This window comes from Melanotaenia boesemani, chromosome 18 (assembly GCF_017639745.1).
Source record: "Melanotaenia boesemani isolate fMelBoe1 chromosome 18, fMelBoe1.pri, whole genome shotgun sequence".
NCBI lineage: Eukaryota > Metazoa > Chordata > Actinopteri > Atheriniformes > Melanotaeniidae > Melanotaenia > Melanotaenia boesemani.
The window spans coordinates 9,008,184-9,026,526 of NC_055699.1; the positions used below are offsets into that span (position 1 = coordinate 9,008,184).

Below are 18,343 nucleotides of genomic sequence, written 5' to 3' on the forward strand. Positions count from 1 at the left end.
CTGTTTTCCTGAACAGAGGGGAACATCCAGCCCTCCTTTTACAGGAAAACAGGTCACTACTGTTCAGATCAGACGAGTGGAGATCCGCAATTCCCACTTCTACAGATCTTTGGCAGCAAGAATAAAAGCAAATAACATAGTTTTCCATTTGAATGAAAGAATAAAAGTAAAATATGGTTCCATTTTTTGCTAAAAAAAGTAATTCTGTTTGAAATGATTAAATGTTATTCGCAATAATTTACTTGCAGATAAAGTCAGAGATCTGAAAATACAGAGTTAAAAATACCCTCCCACAGTTTAATTTATGTTTCAATTAATTTTACCCCTATTTTGAATTTTTTAAGAATTTATTTTCTACACAGATTATATCAATTATTAAAAAAATAAGGAATAATACTTGTTTGTAGACCCTTTGGTTACAGGAAGTCTTAGAAAGTGTCTTATAAGCATCTAAAAGTTTCTGACTCTTCCTTTGCTGTGGCTTTAAGCTGTTAAAGTTCTTTTTTTAAATGGTCATTTTCTGTTTTCGCCAATGTTTTTCAATCCAGTGTCAGACGGTCCCTTTCTGGCTTTTTATTATGTTTGCTGGAGTGTTGCTTTCTTAAACTGATTTTTAGAAAAGATACTTGATATATTTAAAGTCTTTGGCTCCAAATCATAATGTAACCACCATGTTTTATTGTATTTTTTATTTCCATCTTGGTTTTGTTCCTTAAACTATCCCCAAACTGATGCATTAAATTGCCAAATCTTTGCAAACAAAGTGTGGCCTTTGTGTTTTTAAGTTCAGTCCTTCTTAAACCTCCCCTTTAAAGCTCTCTCAGTTCAGTGAACAGTGTGTGAAATGAGCTAAAACCATCAGTCAAGACTGTTCCAGATCACCCCAAAGCTCTTTAACATGTCATATGCAATACGTCTTCCACAACAGCATACGTCAATCACTGAGCTTCTTCTTGGTGACAAATCTTAAAAGTGCATTTCCATTTCATGACTTTGAAACTTTAATGATCATCTTAGGACTTTAGCTGTCTGAGAGCTCTTCACAGTGATGAACTGTTTTACACTGTTTATTTTTTTTATCAAAGAGCAAAATTTAGAAATTAAATTAATCAAGACTGCCAAAGTGGTGTCCAAAGTTTTTTTTTTTTTAATTTCCATGATAGACTTACTTTTATTGCTGATTCAAACAATGTATGTTTGTTAGTTTAAAGCATGTCCAATGCAAACATGCTGAAAATGTTAACACAAAGCATCTGTATGGGATATAAATATTTTCATCTTTCTTTTGCTTGTCAGGTTGCTTTATGACCAACATGCACAAGGCATTTTTAACGGTTCATAATGTATTAACTGTGCTACACTAATACATCTGTCTTTACTTCTTCCAAGTAGCTGTACATGAAAAATATAACAAAACAAACAGGATAAATAGAAAATAACTTTTATTTTTCATCAATATCTGAGCCAGTAATGTGCATGGGAGCATCAGCAACAGCCTCGTGGACTTTGTATTGCTTCTGAAATGACTCTACGTACTTTAATCAGCATTTAATGACACTACATTGAGATACATAGGTTAACATCACTCATTCACAGGCACAATTATCAGAAACAAAACCCACACTGCACTGAACTGCCCACTACTCAAACTAATTTTCACTGTCATGATCAAAGTGCAGCTGAGTGTGTGAACATTTAACAAAAAAAAAACATCTGTTGTATTCTTCAAATACGTCATGACAAACAGCAGTGATGTCACATATTGCAACAGATAAATAAATCAGAGATGTTTGATTTATCAGGGTCAAAAGTGCTAACAACTGTAACATGTGCTATCCTAACACACACACAAGACACTTGTAGTGGATTCATTGCTTCGTGGTCCCACAGGCACTTGAAATTTTGTGCAGTTTTGACACCAAACAGGCACAAGATCACAACTTCAGTCAGGCTGAGACAGGTCAAAGGGAAAAGTAGTGTCTGAAAAACATTTTTGAGTGTAACAGTGGACAGAAAATTTCATTTTGACACAGTCAAAACTTGAACCAATCCATGTCACGCTGATGCAACATGATGCAAAACTAAAAAAAAACAAAACAAAACAAAAAAAAATATATATACTTTTAAAAGCTTTCCCTCTCAGCAATGCATTGAGATTGTCTAAACAATCTTTTTGGAAATTTGGTTGACCAAGTTGACATGATTGCAAGAGAAATGTTGCAACCACAGAAAGTGAAAGGTGGAATGTTGTATTATTAAAATATGTTCATCATCGCTTCTTCAAAAGCAGCTAAGACAAGAAAAGACGTGACTAAACTGCAGCTTATTGTTCTGACCACAATGTTATTTTTACAGGACATTTGGCACTTAGTCAAAGAAACTAACAAATTACAGCATTTCCCATAAACCAACCAACACCAAGTGAGGCCTACATTAGTACTGTAGTGCCAGAAACATGTGTGAGAGAACATTTAGGTGTATTTATTATGCCACTGTCTCATTTTCTACTTAAAGCAAGACAGCATGGGCAGAAAATAAAAATAATGATAATAATAAAGATGTCATGGCATTAGTGTACCAATAAAATTGCATTTGGTGCATTATCTTAACCTTTAAAAGTCTTCTCAAAACTCCCTCTGCTGGTAATCTTGCGTCACTGCAGGTTGAAGATCATTGAAACCATTGCATTACATATTACTATAAATACATGTATGATTAAGGAAGGGCAAGCTTAAAATCAATCAGTTCATTTAAGAATCTCATCTAAATGATTTGATTAAAAAAAAAGAGGTTCACAGGGACACTACAAGACTAAAACAATTACATATATTACAGTCATTGTTCAGATTTGGTGTTTTAAAAAAAAGTGTTATGAGCTACTGTTTAGATAAAGTGATCACCTGTCTAAAATAAGACAGGAGGAGAAAAAAAACAGCTCAGCATATCTGTTTCCTTCATAAGGCGCTTGGTGAGCATAAACAAAAGAAAAAGTAACAAATTCAACTACATGTTAATGTTGAGGAATGTATCCTATATGTTCTCCACATATTCAATGTGAATCATAGCAACATTTCAGGGCTAAAAACTAATTCTTGCAAGTCTGTCTACTGTTATGTTTAATTTTGAGCTCGAGATCGCATCATTTGATTTGGAATCTCTTGTCCCCTGAAATAAATGTTTTATTAAAAAAAATATTTCATGAATGAATAAATGCTAATCTCCTTGATTTATTCTTTGCAGCCACTAACAGCTGTTAACCAGCAGAAAAGCCATGTGAATATTTAGATGTTTGACCAGACCTCCAGCACTCTTTACTTTCATGTGTTCACCCAGATCTCATGGGTTTTAAAAGACAGATTTTGGTGTTTGCTGATAGGAGGTTCAGTGGTAACGAGAGGGTTTATTGTGGGTTACACAGGCATTTGCATCTCTGAGTACTCATCGTAGCCCTCGCGCTCGTCCAACTTCGGCTCTGCATCATCTGCATCCAGCTAAAAAGGACAGACAGATGTCAGTCAGCACCATATATAAACAGATTTAATACAAAACTGGAGGCAACTAACTATGGACTTCTACACTGACAGGGCCTCATCATGTTGAAGGGAATTTTGCTGGCATGGTTTGGGTTAAACTGGCCCCACAGAGGGAAGTATCACTGTTAGGAAAATGAAAAGTCCCAGTGCACAGAGCATGAGAGGTCATAATCTATGTTATGACCTTCAGAGTCACCAAATCCACTATTATCATTAAAATACAATAATAACTAGAAGCACTCAGAAAGTGCAGCCCTCCGCCAAGCTATTGTATTTTTTTGTTTTTTTTTTTGCCAATGATTGTGGTAATTATTATGGAGTTAGAAGCTTTATTGACAAAATTATCCCTATTGTCAAATTGTAAAGAATCCTGGATCTAAGATGATTTTTTAAACAAATTACATAATCCAACAATAGAAGCAAGTCAGAAGGCTAATCTGGAGGAGTCTTTTCTACCTGCTGATTTAATGGAAGCAATAAGACATATGCAAGGCTCCCAAAACCCCAGGCCCAGATGACTTTACCACAGAATTTTTTCAATTTTTTTAAAATTCATTTCACCCATGTTATTCGAAACCTTTGATGAGGCCTTTACTGCAAAAACTCTGCCTTCTGCCTTTTATCAGGCATCCATATCAGTATTGTTAAAGGAGGGAAAGGACCCTAAAGAACTGGGATCTTACCGACCCATTAGCCTTTTGAACATGGACAAATTATTAGCCAAGATGCTTGCCACTCGACTAGAATGAGTTCTCCTATCAGTGATATCGCCAGATCAGACTGGGTTGATTAAAGATTGCTTTTTGTTTTCTAATCTCTGCAGACTTTATAATGTCCTTTATTCCCCCAGCCCAGCCCCTCAGCATCCAGAGGTCCCTCTTTCTCTGGATGCTGACAAGGCCTTGGATTGGGTTGTACGGGATTTCCTTTTCGCTGTTCTCCCAAGGTTTGGGTTTGGTGACAAATTCATAACCTGAGTTGGGTTACTGTATCGGTCTCCCCTTGCTTCCATGTTAAACCAACTCTTTTAGGTCCTGCTACTAACCCCCTGCATCGGGGAAGAAGACAAGGTTGGTCCTTGTCCCCGCTTTTGTTTGCACTCTTTATCAAACCTTTAGCTTTGCTTTCTGTAGAGTTATAAAACAATATGGTTGGCATAATGGTTCCCTGCTCGCCAAGCCACCTTTTCTCCCCGTCTGTAATGGATGACTCTTTTGACATCAGGAGACTTAATGGCATAATCAATAAAAAGGCTCTATTAATTAATAAAATATTTCCCACATTTTTACAGTTGTGGGGGAAGTTTAATTTACCACAAGCACACCTTTTCAAATTCCTTCAGATTTGTAGTTATGTCTAAACAAACACACCCTCTTACCCCAATCTGCCTGAGGAGTCTCCTGTAGAATCTCTTTCCTTAAAGGGACCTCAGATGTAGTGGTTCTCTACAACTATGTACTGTATCCTTTTTCCTCTTAGCCCATCATAATCTATGAAAATAACCTTTTATTTCATGCATCTGCAACATGCAAATGTTTATTTTGTTGTCATGTCCATCATTGTACTTGCTCTTCCTATACTGCCTCTCTATGTTAAGCTGTTTATTTTTCTTGAAAATAAATAAAAATAATATTGGATAAAAAAAATAAATAAATAAAATGAAAAAAATCCTGGCTCTAGGTGGTGATCCAGATCACCTCAAAATCTAATCACTTGTTCCTTATTCTATTTCTGACATTTTCTGAAAATTAATCAAAATCTGTCCATAACTTTTTTAGGTATGTTGCTAACAGACAGACAGAAGGACGGACAGACATACTAACACCGCCGAAGACATTACCTCCACCTTGGTGGAGGTAATGATAAAATTAAAATAAATAGTTTAAATATATATATATATATATATATATATATATATAGACGAGTGAATATTTCTGAGTATGATGTTGCTCAATCATTCTAGTGAAATCCCACAGACTTGGAGGATAAATACCAAGGAATGTTGCAGCTGTTGTGGTTGATAGCTGTGGTCCACCAGAAGAGCTGCATCTCACATTTACTGCAGCATTCCTTGGTATTTATTCTCCAGGTCTGTAAAATTCCAGTGGAAGGATGCAGGAACAATATCTCTTAATGCTGTTGCATCCCTGCATTGATATTCTGACTTGGAGAATAAATGTCAAGAAATGCTGCAGCTGTTCTGGTGGATCAAGTGGGGTCAACACCTTGCTAAGACTGTTTTCACAAATTTTCTGTAGCCCTAAAAGTTTCCTGAGATTTAAAGGAGGACTTACATATAAAAAAGTATGAGGGAGATGGTGTCTGTGTTGGTGTAGCTGTATAAATGGCACATGGCGCCCTCCTGTGGTTAACTTACGCATGCCATCTCCCTGGCAGTGAAGATGCGTCGCAGCACAAACATCTTGATGGGGACTGTGAGGATAAGGACAAAGGGGAAAGCCAAAGACGCCTGGGTTGACATAACGGTCCACAGGACGGCCAAACACACAACCTGGATGGTGGTGAAGAGATGCATGCGCAGTGTACGAACCTGGAGGATGTAGAGGGGATTCATGAATATTTTTTCCCAATCTTACAGATGTAGTTGGGATTAGAAATGTGGGGAGATAACATGTGTCATGTGTGCCTGAATGATTCTATATTACTCACCTTGCGCACATAGGTATGGTCAGGGTGGTACTTTGGTGGCATGAGGAGCAACATCATTCGTTCTGTTAGCTGGATGCCATTGAGTGACATCACACCCATGTAGAGGAAGATGCCAAACAGCACTGCCAGGGGGATCTGACGCAGAAGGTCACCTATCACGATGGACAGGCCTAGAGACAACAAGGAACACCAGATCAATTTACCATGAAGAAAATATCGTTTGATTTAAACAAAAGGATTTAAATGTCAGCATTAGACACTCACCAACCATGACAGCGACAAGGAGCCCAGTTACCCTTTGTTCCTTCACTTCCTGGATGCGAGGTTTGTCTCCAGGGGCAACGGCCTTACTCATGACGGTGAGGGCGTTGACGTGGGTCACTGAACGAACGGTGGCAGCCGCCATCCATGGCAGGCCAAACAGCGCCATGCTGCCACCCACAACCACAATCAGAAGCAGGTCCAGGTGGAAACCCGAACCCTTGACCAACATCCGCTCCTTCTTACTGACTATGAGGCTGCAGGACATCAAACACAAATAGAAACAGAAGTTTTAGTTATTGAGCTCATGCAGCCAGAACAGACATCTATAAAACAGTCTGATTTTTTTTTATTCAATTTACTAAGAAAACAACGGCAGATGCATAAAAGCTATTAAAGACCGAGGCATCACAATTTTTTGCTGCGCCTTTGTCATAGATTTTCTTCACAGACTTTGTGGACAGTAGTTCTAGGCTCAGCCGAGAAAAAGACTGCATGTTTGCTTTTTACAGAAGTTGTGGTCTTTGTTGCCTCTCTGAAGACTGTGGCCCTCAGCTGGAAAAGGGTGGATTTCCCACTCCAGACTGGAATCGAGCTGCTATGTAATGAAGAGGATTTTATGTATTTCGGGGTCAGGATGGAGTGGGAAATTGACAGCTGGACTGGAGTAGGGTGATGTAGATGTTGTATGGTTTATTTTGTTAAAGAGCGCTAAGGCAAATAGCAAAGCTGTCAATTTACCAGCTGATCGATATTCTAACCCCCACACATTTCAGACATGTCCTACCTGGAGGAGGCCTCAAGGCAGAAACAGGACTCTTAGGAGAGATATTTCTAAGTTGGTTTGGGAAAAAAAAACCTTGGTGTCCCATTAGAAAAATAGGAGTAGGTGCCTGGAAAGAGTGTTCTGGACTATTGTCTCCGTATACCAATCTCAGATAAACAGCAGGAAAATGGATAAATGATTGATTGTGTCCCCTCTGGTGTGTACTTGATTTGTTCTTTTACATTCAGAGCGTTTTTTACACCTGTAGAACACCAAATTATCCTTTAAACTAACAAAGCATGAATCAAAAAGCATTTATTTATTTCTATAATGATGTTTTACAGTTTTTCTGCACTGAGACACTCAGAGGTACATGTGGTACATGACTGTTTCAGCATTTTAAGACCTTAACCTCATATCAGTATTTAGTCAATGATTCACTAACTTGGGTCAAAACAAATCCAAATGTGCTCTATGTTGACTGATTTACTCACGTTGTGATCTGAGTCTCCATGAAGATGAGGATGAAAACTAGCAGAGCTGGCAAACAACAGGCAAACATCATCCAGATGGGGAATTCTCCATCCGAACCCAGAGGATTGATAATCCAGCCACGTTTGTCTGGACTCGTCACAGAGAATCCTCTGGGAACACTCAGTTTCTGGACAGAAGACAAAGACGGTACTCAGCACGACTGTGTTTCAGATTACATGAGGGACATAAAATCCACTGGGACTCACCTGTGTGTATGTGTCTTCAATGCAGTAATCCACCAAAACCATAATAAGGATTGCAATAGGTACTCCAAAATCTCCAATAACCCTGCGTAACTAGACAATATGAGAAAGAAGTATTGAAACAATTTACAAAATTAGCACCTCAGCTAATTTGCCAGCTCACCATAAGGGTCATTGAGTAACTTGGTCACATAAAGACAGAAAAACTCCAGGATACCAAATGCTATGCATAAACTGGCATTAAGCAGAACACTACGTTTATGATCTGTTTATGTTTAATTTGTGTTAATTATTTGTCAAGGACCACGCATAAGAACACTGATCTCATCAGAGAAGAGATGCAATATACCAGATTTAGCAAGCAGCCAATTTCCATCATTCAATAAATATGAAGCAACAGTTAATTTGAGAAAAAACAGATGGTTTACTACGGTGGCTGGGATGTGTAAAACAATATAACATCGAGTGAAACAGTTTTAAAATTTCGCGATACAAATTTACATCTACTGCAACACTTTTATATTGTCATGATGCACATTTTCAGCATAGAAACCATATTTACATTTACAAAACAAAAGTACAATGCAAAAACACTTTTACAAGTTTACTGAAACACTATTACAATGATAGGTGTTTCACCAAAATCTGTGACCCATTAGAATCTGTGACCACAGGGGGCCAGAGAGTACATTTCTCTGCATGTACATAGAACACAAGCAAAGTCTTGAATGTGTTGCTTTACTGTACCTGTAATTATTATGAACTCCAACTTCAATAAAAGTGTTTTCAAGACTTTGCTCGTCCTCTAAGATGTAGTGAAGAGGGCTCCCCTGCAGTCACAGATTCTGAGGGGTCAAAGATTTTGGTGAAACACCTATCATTGTAATAGTGTTTCGGTAAACTTGTAAAAGTGTTTCACTTAAATGTAAAGTAGCTTTGTCTTTGAAAAAAGTGTTTCAGCAATATAAATGTGCATCGTGACAATGTATAAGTGTTCCAGTGGCTGTAAATTTGTGTCGCGATAATATAAAAGTGTTGCACTTCCCGGCCACCGTAGTTTACTGTAGTTTTTCAGACTGATTTTAGATCCTCACCCTTCCAGGGAAGAACGGGCTGTTCTTGAACTTGCGCAGGTAGTAAGCGATGAAAAATGTTCCGGTTGTGAGAACCAGAGAGAGTAGCGCAGTGTTGGGCTCCCCGGTGACACTCACTGCCACGGGCTCCGTGCTGTTGCTCAGCACTAGAGTGTTGTTGTCCATGGAGACGACATCTTCTGTGCTGCTGTTGAAGGAGCAGCGTTTCAGTGGGTGCTCCTTAAAAATCTGCACACAGAGCAATTCACTATTAAAAAGTACAATCAAATATACATAGTGGTGATAAATGGGCCTTTATACACCTTTATCTCAAACAAACTTGGAATTGAATTAGCCCGTAGCTTAAGAGCTTTCAAGTCTGTGCTCTAAAAATAACAAAATCTTCCAAAATTTTAAGCTTACATAGTAATTAAAAACTCAATCCATTAACTATCAAAGCAAATCAGTCACAAAAAAATGTAGGTGCTCCATTAGCAAAACATTTTATCCTTGATTTCTGAATACTGTCCAAAGATTAATCTGTTCAGATTAGCGTCAGCAACGCAAAGTTGCAGCATGCCAATGAAAACTTTTTGTAATCAGGACTGGTCATTTCAAGTCTCAGGCTTACCCTGCCAAGCTTGATAAAGGTCTCGCAGATGAAGATGAGGGAGATGAGGAAGGAGAAGATTTCCTGGGTAAATCGGGAGACAAAACGCACCAGGAAGCTGCCTTCAAAGGCAACCATGACCACCACGATGATGATAAGCCAAAACCCGATCCAGACCCGGCCTGTTAGGTACTCTATGCTGTTTGCTTTGCAGAACTGTGAGGACAAAGAGCCGTTAAATAAAGCTTGCACCAACATTAAAATGTATACAGCCAAATACTCAGGGAGTGCACTGAACATGAACTTACACTGAAGAAAGCTTCTTCAAAAACCAGTATGGGTCCAGAAAAGCCCACAACCAGGAGCGGCTGAGCTCCAAGCAAAGAGAAAAGGATACCCTGCACCGCTGTCGATATGATCAGCTCAGAGACGCCAATCAGACCGTCTGTCTTCTCGCCTAGTGACGGACACACACGGCTCATTGTTTTGCACAATCCAACACAATTAGGGGTTAACTTTACAAAAACCTGAATAGGATTTGATAATAAATGTGAAACCTCCTACAAAGACCCACCAAGCAACCCTCCAAATGTTATAGCTGGAGAGAGGGCAGCAAAGTAGATGAAGATAACCGCAGCCATGCACTGACTGTTCAGGGCGTCCTTGAAGTCGCTGAAGTATTTCGGGTAACGGCGTCGCGCATCTCGTATCAGCCCACCAAACGGGCGCCCAGTGCGCTGTAAGGGGTCATCTGACTTTTTCGAAGGTGTGAGGAGGGCCTCTGTGTGACAGACAGGACAGGTTGTCAGTAACAAGAAATCATTAAAGAAGCTAGAATTTCCTTAATGAGAAGCTCACCTTTTTCCTCAAAGCTTTTAGGCGTCTTGGCGAGCAGTTTGACCTCTTGTTCTTCTCTCTTTCGCAGCATCTCCCTCTGGAAGCGAGCAACGGAGCGCAGCAGCTCGTCATCTGCCATCTCGGAAGGTGGCAGCACGATGCTGCAATCCAAGAAGCTGTTGATGGCGTTCAGCAGGTCCTGCCTGTCATCTGCCAAGTAAGCTGCCTCGTGAAATTGCTGGATGGCAAAAGAGATATAAAATGGAACCAATAAAATAAACTCAACATGTAAAGTTTTTTCCTAATTGAAAGTTTTTGATGACTTCTTTGCAGGTCTGCTTGTTCAAGGGGATTTTTATTGACATCTGAGGACAACTTTAGGAGAAGAACAGGGACTTCAGAGTCTTGGTTATTATATTTTTTGTAATTCCTAGAATATATCTTAACATACCTTTTACATACTGTATGTAATTTTCTGTGCAACTGCCTAAAATCTACTAACTGATGCTTGCTTACCTTGTCAGACATGAGGGTAGAGATGGAACGTCCTATCTGATGGTAGTCCATGCTGCTGGTTGGAGGTCCAAGCAAAACAAAGAGGAACCTGACTGGCACAGGCACTTCCAGGACAGACTCCAGTTCCACCGCCTCCTGCAGCCTAACAAACGCCATGGTGGGCTGTTCCAGGAAGTCCACACTGCCTGGAGGACCGCAACACAAAGGCAGTGTCAGGTGTGATTTAAGTAGTAGCTGCTTCTCTTTCAGTAAAACATCAGGAACGTACCCACAAGGACCACCGTGGCCTCAGCATTCTCAGGAATCTTTTCCAGCAGTTTCAGCTCATGTTTGGACTTAGACCGATGCATGCCAGAGCCAAGCATCAGCTCCTTCTGCTCAAATAAGAAATGCACAATCAGGAGAACAAAGAATAGAACCACTGGGATTCTTGTAAAACACTTCAGACTCAAAGTTACCTGTAGATCATTCTTCTCCATGTCTATGTGTGTGTCACTGTCCCCTGTGGAGTTAGTGGTGCCCATGAGGGGGTCGGTCACCGAGGGTTCCTGCTGATGGATATGGTTGGTACTGTGGTGGTGTGCGAGCAGACTGCCGAGGCTGGCTGCAGAGATGTTTCTGGGGAAATGGCTACTGTGCTCCTTCTCATCGCTCGGGTGACTTGGGGAGGTAGGGAGATAGAGAGTGAGGGTGAGCAGAAGGAGGAGAGGCTGCGACAAAGCATAAAGCCATCTACTAGCAGGATGTTGGCAGCAGTGAAAGAAAAGACCATTTAAAAACTTAAAAGACCTTGTTATCATCATGGTTTGAGGTCAGAGTGTGTGCTGTTATCTTCTTTTTACACGTTAAAAGCAGTGGATAGTGTTGTTAACGTTGCTGAGAGGACATTTTACACATTTATACATAAATATGCAGTTAAAGAGATGACGAGGGAATGTCAGATGATCTCGTTGATATATAATCAGAGATGCAGCCTCAGGAGCTTACACTATTGTGGCTGTGTTTTGCATTTTCAAAGGACAGATGTTACTGAATCTATTCGGATCTATGGCATCTTTCAGTTGTTTATCAACATGTTAAAAAGAGCTGTTTAAACCAGACTGGGTTTGAGAATGAAGAAGTTTTCCAATTGAGTAGTCCCAAATGATGCCAAGTAGGATTAGATGGGGCTGTTTTTACTGCCTATACAAGTTTACCTTTGATGCCATTCTGTGACATGCGTAAGAATTCTGACATGTGAAAGATAATTAATAATTTAAATACGTGCTTCATCACAAATCACTGGAAAAAAAAAAGTTTTGCACAGTTCAACCACATACAGTGGCAAAATGTAACAGCTTGAAATCAAGTGGATTTTATTGATATGTCTTTTGATCCAAGTCAAATTTAATGAAAAGTTCAGCCTGACTGACTGATTAAACATTAACAGCTGCACTTTCCCACCTTATCAAAAACATTGATAATCACTTGCAAAACAGGCTGGAAAAAAGCATGAGAATAATTGAGCTAATGATATGTTCTAAATTTGGTGTTAAATGTTCCAGTTCACTGGGTGAGACTGTAAGTGTGGATAACAGAGAAACCCATCCTATTAAAACTAAAAGTATACTAAAAGGAACTCACAGGAACCAGATAGAAAAACACAATAGACGATAATGACTGGCCAAGGTAAAAAATTCTCTTATTCCTTTAAATATCTTGTAAAAGCTCATATTCATCTTCCGATGAAGGCGTTTAAGAACCAAAAGCTAAGTTGTGCATCAGTGTCAAAGAAATTATAAAATAGTGCTTCTGTAAATACAATCCTGGAGCTTGCTTGTTGCTATCAGCCATATCCCGTCACCTGTGTTTAAGCAGCAGAGCCCTCAGAACGTTGGCCCGGTCTTCAGCTTTAATCTGATCTGAAATTATCATCTTCTCCACCACTTGGTGGGCAATGCCAGGCAGTGTCTTCTGGTCCAGGTCCAGCAGCACCGCACCTATAAACACACACAGTTAGAGCTCAGTCATCTATGACATTCAAGAAATGCAGCAGCAATGTGCTTGTATTTTCCTTTCTTTTACCATGAGAGATTGTCTTTCTGAGCTCCAGCAAACTGCGGAAAGAGAGTGAAGCAACGTGAGGTTTCCCCCAACGATCTGTTTCCTCCTCTACATCTTCCTCAAACTTGATCCAACGGGCCGTCTCCTTCCACTGCATCTCCTGGTTCTTGTCCATAGTCAGCTCATTCAGCTCCACAAACACCTGAAGGCCACATCACACAGAAGCACACAGGTCCAGGTAAGGGACTGTAAACATCCATATGCTACTGTTTGCTTATCTACGGTATGCATGTGCTAAACAAGGAACCTCTTGGTGAGTTGGTCCAATCAAGCATTATTTAGTGGTGCTTTTTTTTGCTCAGAAACCAAGCTGCAAGAAAACAGACAGCATGCTTATAATTATATAACGTAAGCTTTTTAAAAATCACTAGAATAGCAAATAAATGTATATATAAATATATATTTTTTAGTTTTGTTTCTAAAGTTTGACTGCCCATTAACATTTTTAAAATAGTATATGAACATTGTATTACATGTATAATGCAGTTGTATTTGCCAACAATTGCATATATCAAGTTATGGTACAAGTCTCCATTCTGAGTCCAAATATAGTAAAATAGAGATGTAATAATATCAAACTATTTTATTTAGAGTCTATATCCATGTCCAAATATTCTTAAATCTATACACAACCACAACATTATGTGTAATGAACAAATAAACTCTGTGAATTGACTAAAAATTCTGCTGTGCCTCATCAGCCTTCCCTCAGCATCCATCATTTGTTAAAAGGATGTTAACTGAACACCATGCTGGTCAGTCACAGTCCTGTTTGCATCACAGCGAAAAACACAAGTCTTTAATCTGCCGTCCTGTGCTATTACACACCCTTTTGCAAGCCTGTGAAATCACACACACACAAGTCAAACCTCACTCTGGCTGGTAACCCAGCCTCACCTTCTGATACCGAGCCATTTGACCGCAGCCCATATTTAGCAGGATACCGTTTGGCCGTGAGGAAGAGCGGTACAGAACCACTGGTAATGGCTGGAGGAGCAAAACGGTGCAACAGAGAGCTTAAACACCAACTCAACCTACAGCACCACAAAGGATGAGACCCTCACTTTCACACACATACCCATGTAATTCTTCCTCATCACACACACCTGACAGGGGCTTGATGTGGACTGGACTGCATAAAAGTGTGAGTGTGTGTTAATAAAACATAGTTCCTCTCTTTCTCAGGAGCTCCCAGTGTCTGATTACCTCAGCTGCTCTCACCTCTGTTTTCCTTTCTGCATGTGAAAGGAAAGAACTCATTCATTCATTTTTAATTGTCTCCTTTTCTCCCCATCACATTAACAAAAGAGAAAGGATACGACTAGACTAGAGAGAGAGGAAGATGGGAAAACATTTTCAAGGATCTGTCATCATTCATAGCAACATTTGAGGTAAACAAGCACAACTCTAAAGCAAAGACCTGTAGAGAATATAGATTACAAGTGGAAGTCATTTCACAGAGAATTTTATACCTTAAAAACTTTTTTATGCAAATAAATGAAATTAGATTTTTCTTTTTAGGGTAGTGATAGATGATAGGTGAGTCTTGCTGTAGGGTCTCACCTCATGTGGGGTACGGTCCTGCTTTCGACTGCGAGTTGTCGGCTCTTTGTGGTCTTTGCCAGTGTGCACCACTTGTCCTTTAGTGCTCTTCCTGACGAGGTGTCTGCGTACGCCAGGAACATCCTCAAAACGATGGCCTGGGGGAGAAGACAAGGCAAGAGATTAGAGGAAATTTTAATCCTTCGAACAGTAACTCTGACAACAACCAAAAAGCGCACATGACTCTGTGAACATGATCCTGAAGTTGGAGAGATCCGAGTCAAATCTTAAAAAGTCACAGATTGCTCAATCCCAGACTTATTTTGTGCTTCTGTAGCCCAGGGCCTACACACACACTGACCTTACAACCCAGGTTCAAATCTCTGCCCACCTAGTCAGAAGCCTCTTTGCCTTTGTGTTTAAGGTCCCACAGCAGGGAGTAGTGTTACTCATGCTGGCAGTACACCAAGCATTGAAAATGATGTGGAGAAAGACACTGAATAGCACCGACACAACACCGAGTACATCTGTCAAGAGTTCAAAGATCAGTTTGCTAAAAAAAAACAAAAAACTTTACAGACGGAATGAACTTAATCAATGAAACAAACAACTTCCGTCTGATAACTAAAATGGAGAAAACTAAAAATAAAAATAAATTGCCTTACCATTAACAGAGCTTGGAAGTATGTAACAAAGACTAAGGCTTTTGAGGTTCTTCATCAAGACTTTAGATCCTTTCAAGGACAAAAAGAAATTTTGGCCGAATCTTTTATCTGCTGCCTTGTTTGAACTAATGTCACTTCCACAGGTTATACTGAGATGGAAAACTGGTGTCCATGGTGTCCGCCTGCCGGTGGGACAGACCTCCGAGGAAAAACAAAGGCCTGACAGGATCTTGAAGGAACAGGAGGGCTTGAGGTGAAGGCGGGGGGGTATGAGTTTGAGCTGGCACTGCCAGATGACTACGTGCCCCCCTCCTTATTCCCTTGTTGCTCAAACTGGAGTGCGCAACTTGTACTTCAGTTTTGACAAACTGGGAGAAGCTGCCGTTTCTGCCCGGGATCTGACCCGACATCATAATGCATCAGCGAGAAGTGGTGTTAACTGGCTCAGGTCAGACAAAAGTAGAGGAACAGTGATCTAATAATTCCGATTGTTGAGCAGCAGCCAGAGATGCAGACGCTTTCCCAGGATGATTTACAATGGCGGGAAGAAGATAAAAGAAGACAGCGAGAACAACGGGTGATGAACCTGTTCGCAAGCTCAACTCTTTGTCAGTAAGCCTTAGAATTACCAAATATCAATCCCACGCCTCCATCCTCATCATCCTTTATTAGGCCTTGAAGTCAGCTTCACTCTACCTCTTGTTTTACTCCTGCAGTGATTAAAAGGTTGAGAACTGGAGTCCAGGTTTCACAGTTGGTCACAAAGTTGACTTGGTCCTAAGTCCAGGGGCCTGAGCTGACAGCAGGAACTCCTAATTTAATAATGCAGGCCTGTCTGTCACACTTTCTAACAGTTGCTGCTCTCTGCTGAGGGGTCGACTTTTTGACATAAATCACCTCGGCCCCTGAACACGGGCCCACGATAACGTCACAGGACAGTAGGGCGCAAGCTGCAAGAAGCAGGGACTTGATAAGGTCCTGCCAAGCCTTAGTGCTCTTGGAGGAATCTGAGGACCTGTAAAGCTGAGACTTAATTACAACACTGATGAAGTGATAAAGGTGGATTAAAGTTGAAGTCTCAGACCACCAGCATGTGGTTGTTGGATCTTTTTTGTTGTTAAGAACTAAACTTTCCAGACTTAAAACTGAATACGTGGTGGTTATCATCAGCAGGTTTTCCACAACAAACAAATGTGATCTATTGTTACTGTCAATATACTAACAAAAACGTCATTATAAATTAATTAATTAGGTATAGTTTGGTGCAAAAGTCTTGATCCACCCATTATTTTTCTAAATTTTGTTTCCAAGCTATCAATATCAAAAGAGATCAATAGTCTCTCTGCTTTCTGAAAGTTTTCTTTTAAAAAATGTTTTCTTATAGCCAGCATTTTTACTTACTTTAAATCTAGTTCTTGTACCTGTACATTTTCAGGAGAATCTGCATTTGTTAAGCAACCTAACGTCGATCTATTAATCGATCATTCAACCATAAAAAAAACCACCAAACTGGTGTCATGTCTGCACATAACTTAGAACCCGTTTTAAATTGTATTTTGGATAACTTTGTTGTTGCGCGTCATTTGTTCCCATTTATTTAGCTGCATCTACGAACAGTGTCCGAGATTACACAGTTTGATGGGCACAAAGTCATATTTTTGCACCAACAAGGTGATTCCCAAAGAGCAGTTAGATGAAAACTTGGCATCAGAAATGGTTTCCATGGAAGAGAGGCTCTCAAGAAGCCATTCTTAAAGCGGGGATACCAAATAATACAAGAACTCTACTAAAAATAAGATTGTAATGATGAATCATCAGAGCTCAGACCTCAGTATTATTGAAGCAGTGTGGGATCATCTTGAAAGCAAGTAGAACTAAAGGCAGACAATATCCAAAGAAGACCTTTAAGAAGCCTAGAGAACTATTCCTAAAGACTATTTGAAGAAATGACAAGAAACCTTGATACTGTAAGTTCCTTTTGTGAAAAATTAGTAGCGCAGCTGAAGTAAGGCAAGAGATGGTGTTTCTGCTGGTTGTAGGTGTGGCAACAACATAAAAAGGCGTGGGAAAGGAGTATTATTATATGGCTATCAAGACAAGGTTAAGACTTCGTATTATGTTAAAATGTCATAACTACACTGTAAACTTTCAGTTTGCACAATTTGCATTATTACTATAAACTGTGCCCACAGTTAAGTTATCACATTCCCACACTGTGCACAGCCAATAGAAATAAAATTTGCTTTGCTGAATGGAAGATGTTCTGCACCATGAAAACATGCATGAACTGTAAAATGCTTTTTTATTATTTATTGTTGTGCAGTTAGATTTTGCAGGTCAGTTTAGGTACTCACTCTTGATGCCATCCAGGTCAGCAGAAGCCAGCGTCTGGGCTTCGCTCTCATCCGTGGGGATGCGCTGGTACTTTGCCTGTTCAGCACCCGTCATGTTGCCTGTGCGCCGGCGCTCTTGCAGGTCGTAGCTGCGGCCAGTGGAGGAGACCCGGGTCAGTGGTGGGTGTTCAGGTGGAGCTGACGGGGGAGCAGGGCTGGAAACGTCGGGTGAGTCTGGTTTACTGAAGAAAAGCAAGAAAGATTAGAAAAGACATAAGACTAAAAACATGGCTGTTCTCTTTTCTTCACAGACTAATCTCTACACTTGCTCTACTTATTACAGTCTTCAGCTGTAAAAATTCATGCAAAGTGGAAGTTAGATATGAAAATTCTCAGCCATAACAAATCCTCCCAAAACAGACTTAAGTGACTTACCGTCTCAAAGTCACACAGTATTTCAGGACTGTTGACTAACTCCTTCTTAACTCAGTCTTATATAAGGATGTTTCATAAAAGCTGCTCTCTGATCAACTAAAAAGAACCTAAAGATGTTACAGAGATTCATCCCAGCTCAGATTAAAACCTCATCAAGTAGAAACGTAAATGTCATAAGGAGGAGCCTGAGGCTGCTGAGGTCTATGGCTACAGGTGATATATAGCTTTGTGGGGAGAAGATTACTCTGGTTCATCAGATCAA

The 18,343-nt window shown here is 40.0% G+C and overlaps 1 protein-coding gene and 1 long non-coding RNA gene across 4 annotated transcripts in view; one reads left to right on the forward strand and one right to left on the reverse strand.

Moving 5' to 3' along the window:
* Positions 1–1,426: 1,426 nt before the first annotated feature.
* slc4a2b (solute carrier family 4 member 2b) overlaps positions 1,427–18,343 on the reverse strand; it is a 43,786-nt gene continuing 26,869 nt past the window's right edge. For all 3 annotated transcript variants that reach the window (XM_041968709.1, XM_041968707.1, XM_041968708.1), the window contains 18 exons: positions 17,668–17,888; positions 14,670–14,806; positions 13,068–13,248; positions 12,847–12,982; positions 11,462–11,663; positions 11,272–11,377; positions 11,004–11,188; positions 10,509–10,725; positions 10,225–10,431; positions 9,959–10,107; positions 9,672–9,866; positions 9,062–9,289; positions 7,971–8,060; positions 7,725–7,891; positions 6,468–6,721; positions 6,204–6,373; positions 5,911–6,084; positions 1,427–3,491 (listed from right to left, as the gene is read on the reverse strand). In XM_041968709.1, the coding sequence (XP_041824643.1) occupies positions 3,411–3,491; positions 5,911–6,084; positions 6,204–6,373; positions 6,468–6,721; positions 7,725–7,891; positions 7,971–8,060; positions 9,062–9,289; positions 9,672–9,866; positions 9,959–10,107; positions 10,225–10,431; positions 10,509–10,725; positions 11,004–11,188; positions 11,272–11,377; positions 11,462–11,663; positions 12,847–12,982; positions 13,068–13,248; positions 14,670–14,806; positions 17,668–17,888 (3,100 nt within the window). In that variant the 3' untranslated portion in view covers positions 1,427–3,410. The remainder of the gene's footprint in view (positions 3,492–5,910; positions 6,085–6,203; positions 6,374–6,467; positions 6,722–7,724; positions 7,892–7,970; positions 8,061–9,061; positions 9,290–9,671; positions 9,867–9,958; positions 10,108–10,224; positions 10,432–10,508; positions 10,726–11,003; positions 11,189–11,271; positions 11,378–11,461; positions 11,664–12,846; positions 12,983–13,067; positions 13,249–14,669; positions 14,807–17,667; positions 17,889–18,343) is intronic.
* LOC121629136 lies at positions 14,423–16,402 on the forward strand. The gene is made up of 2 exons (XR_006008338.1): positions 14,423–14,497; positions 15,457–16,402. It is a non-coding gene; the product is annotated as an uncharacterized LOC121629136 (long non-coding RNA).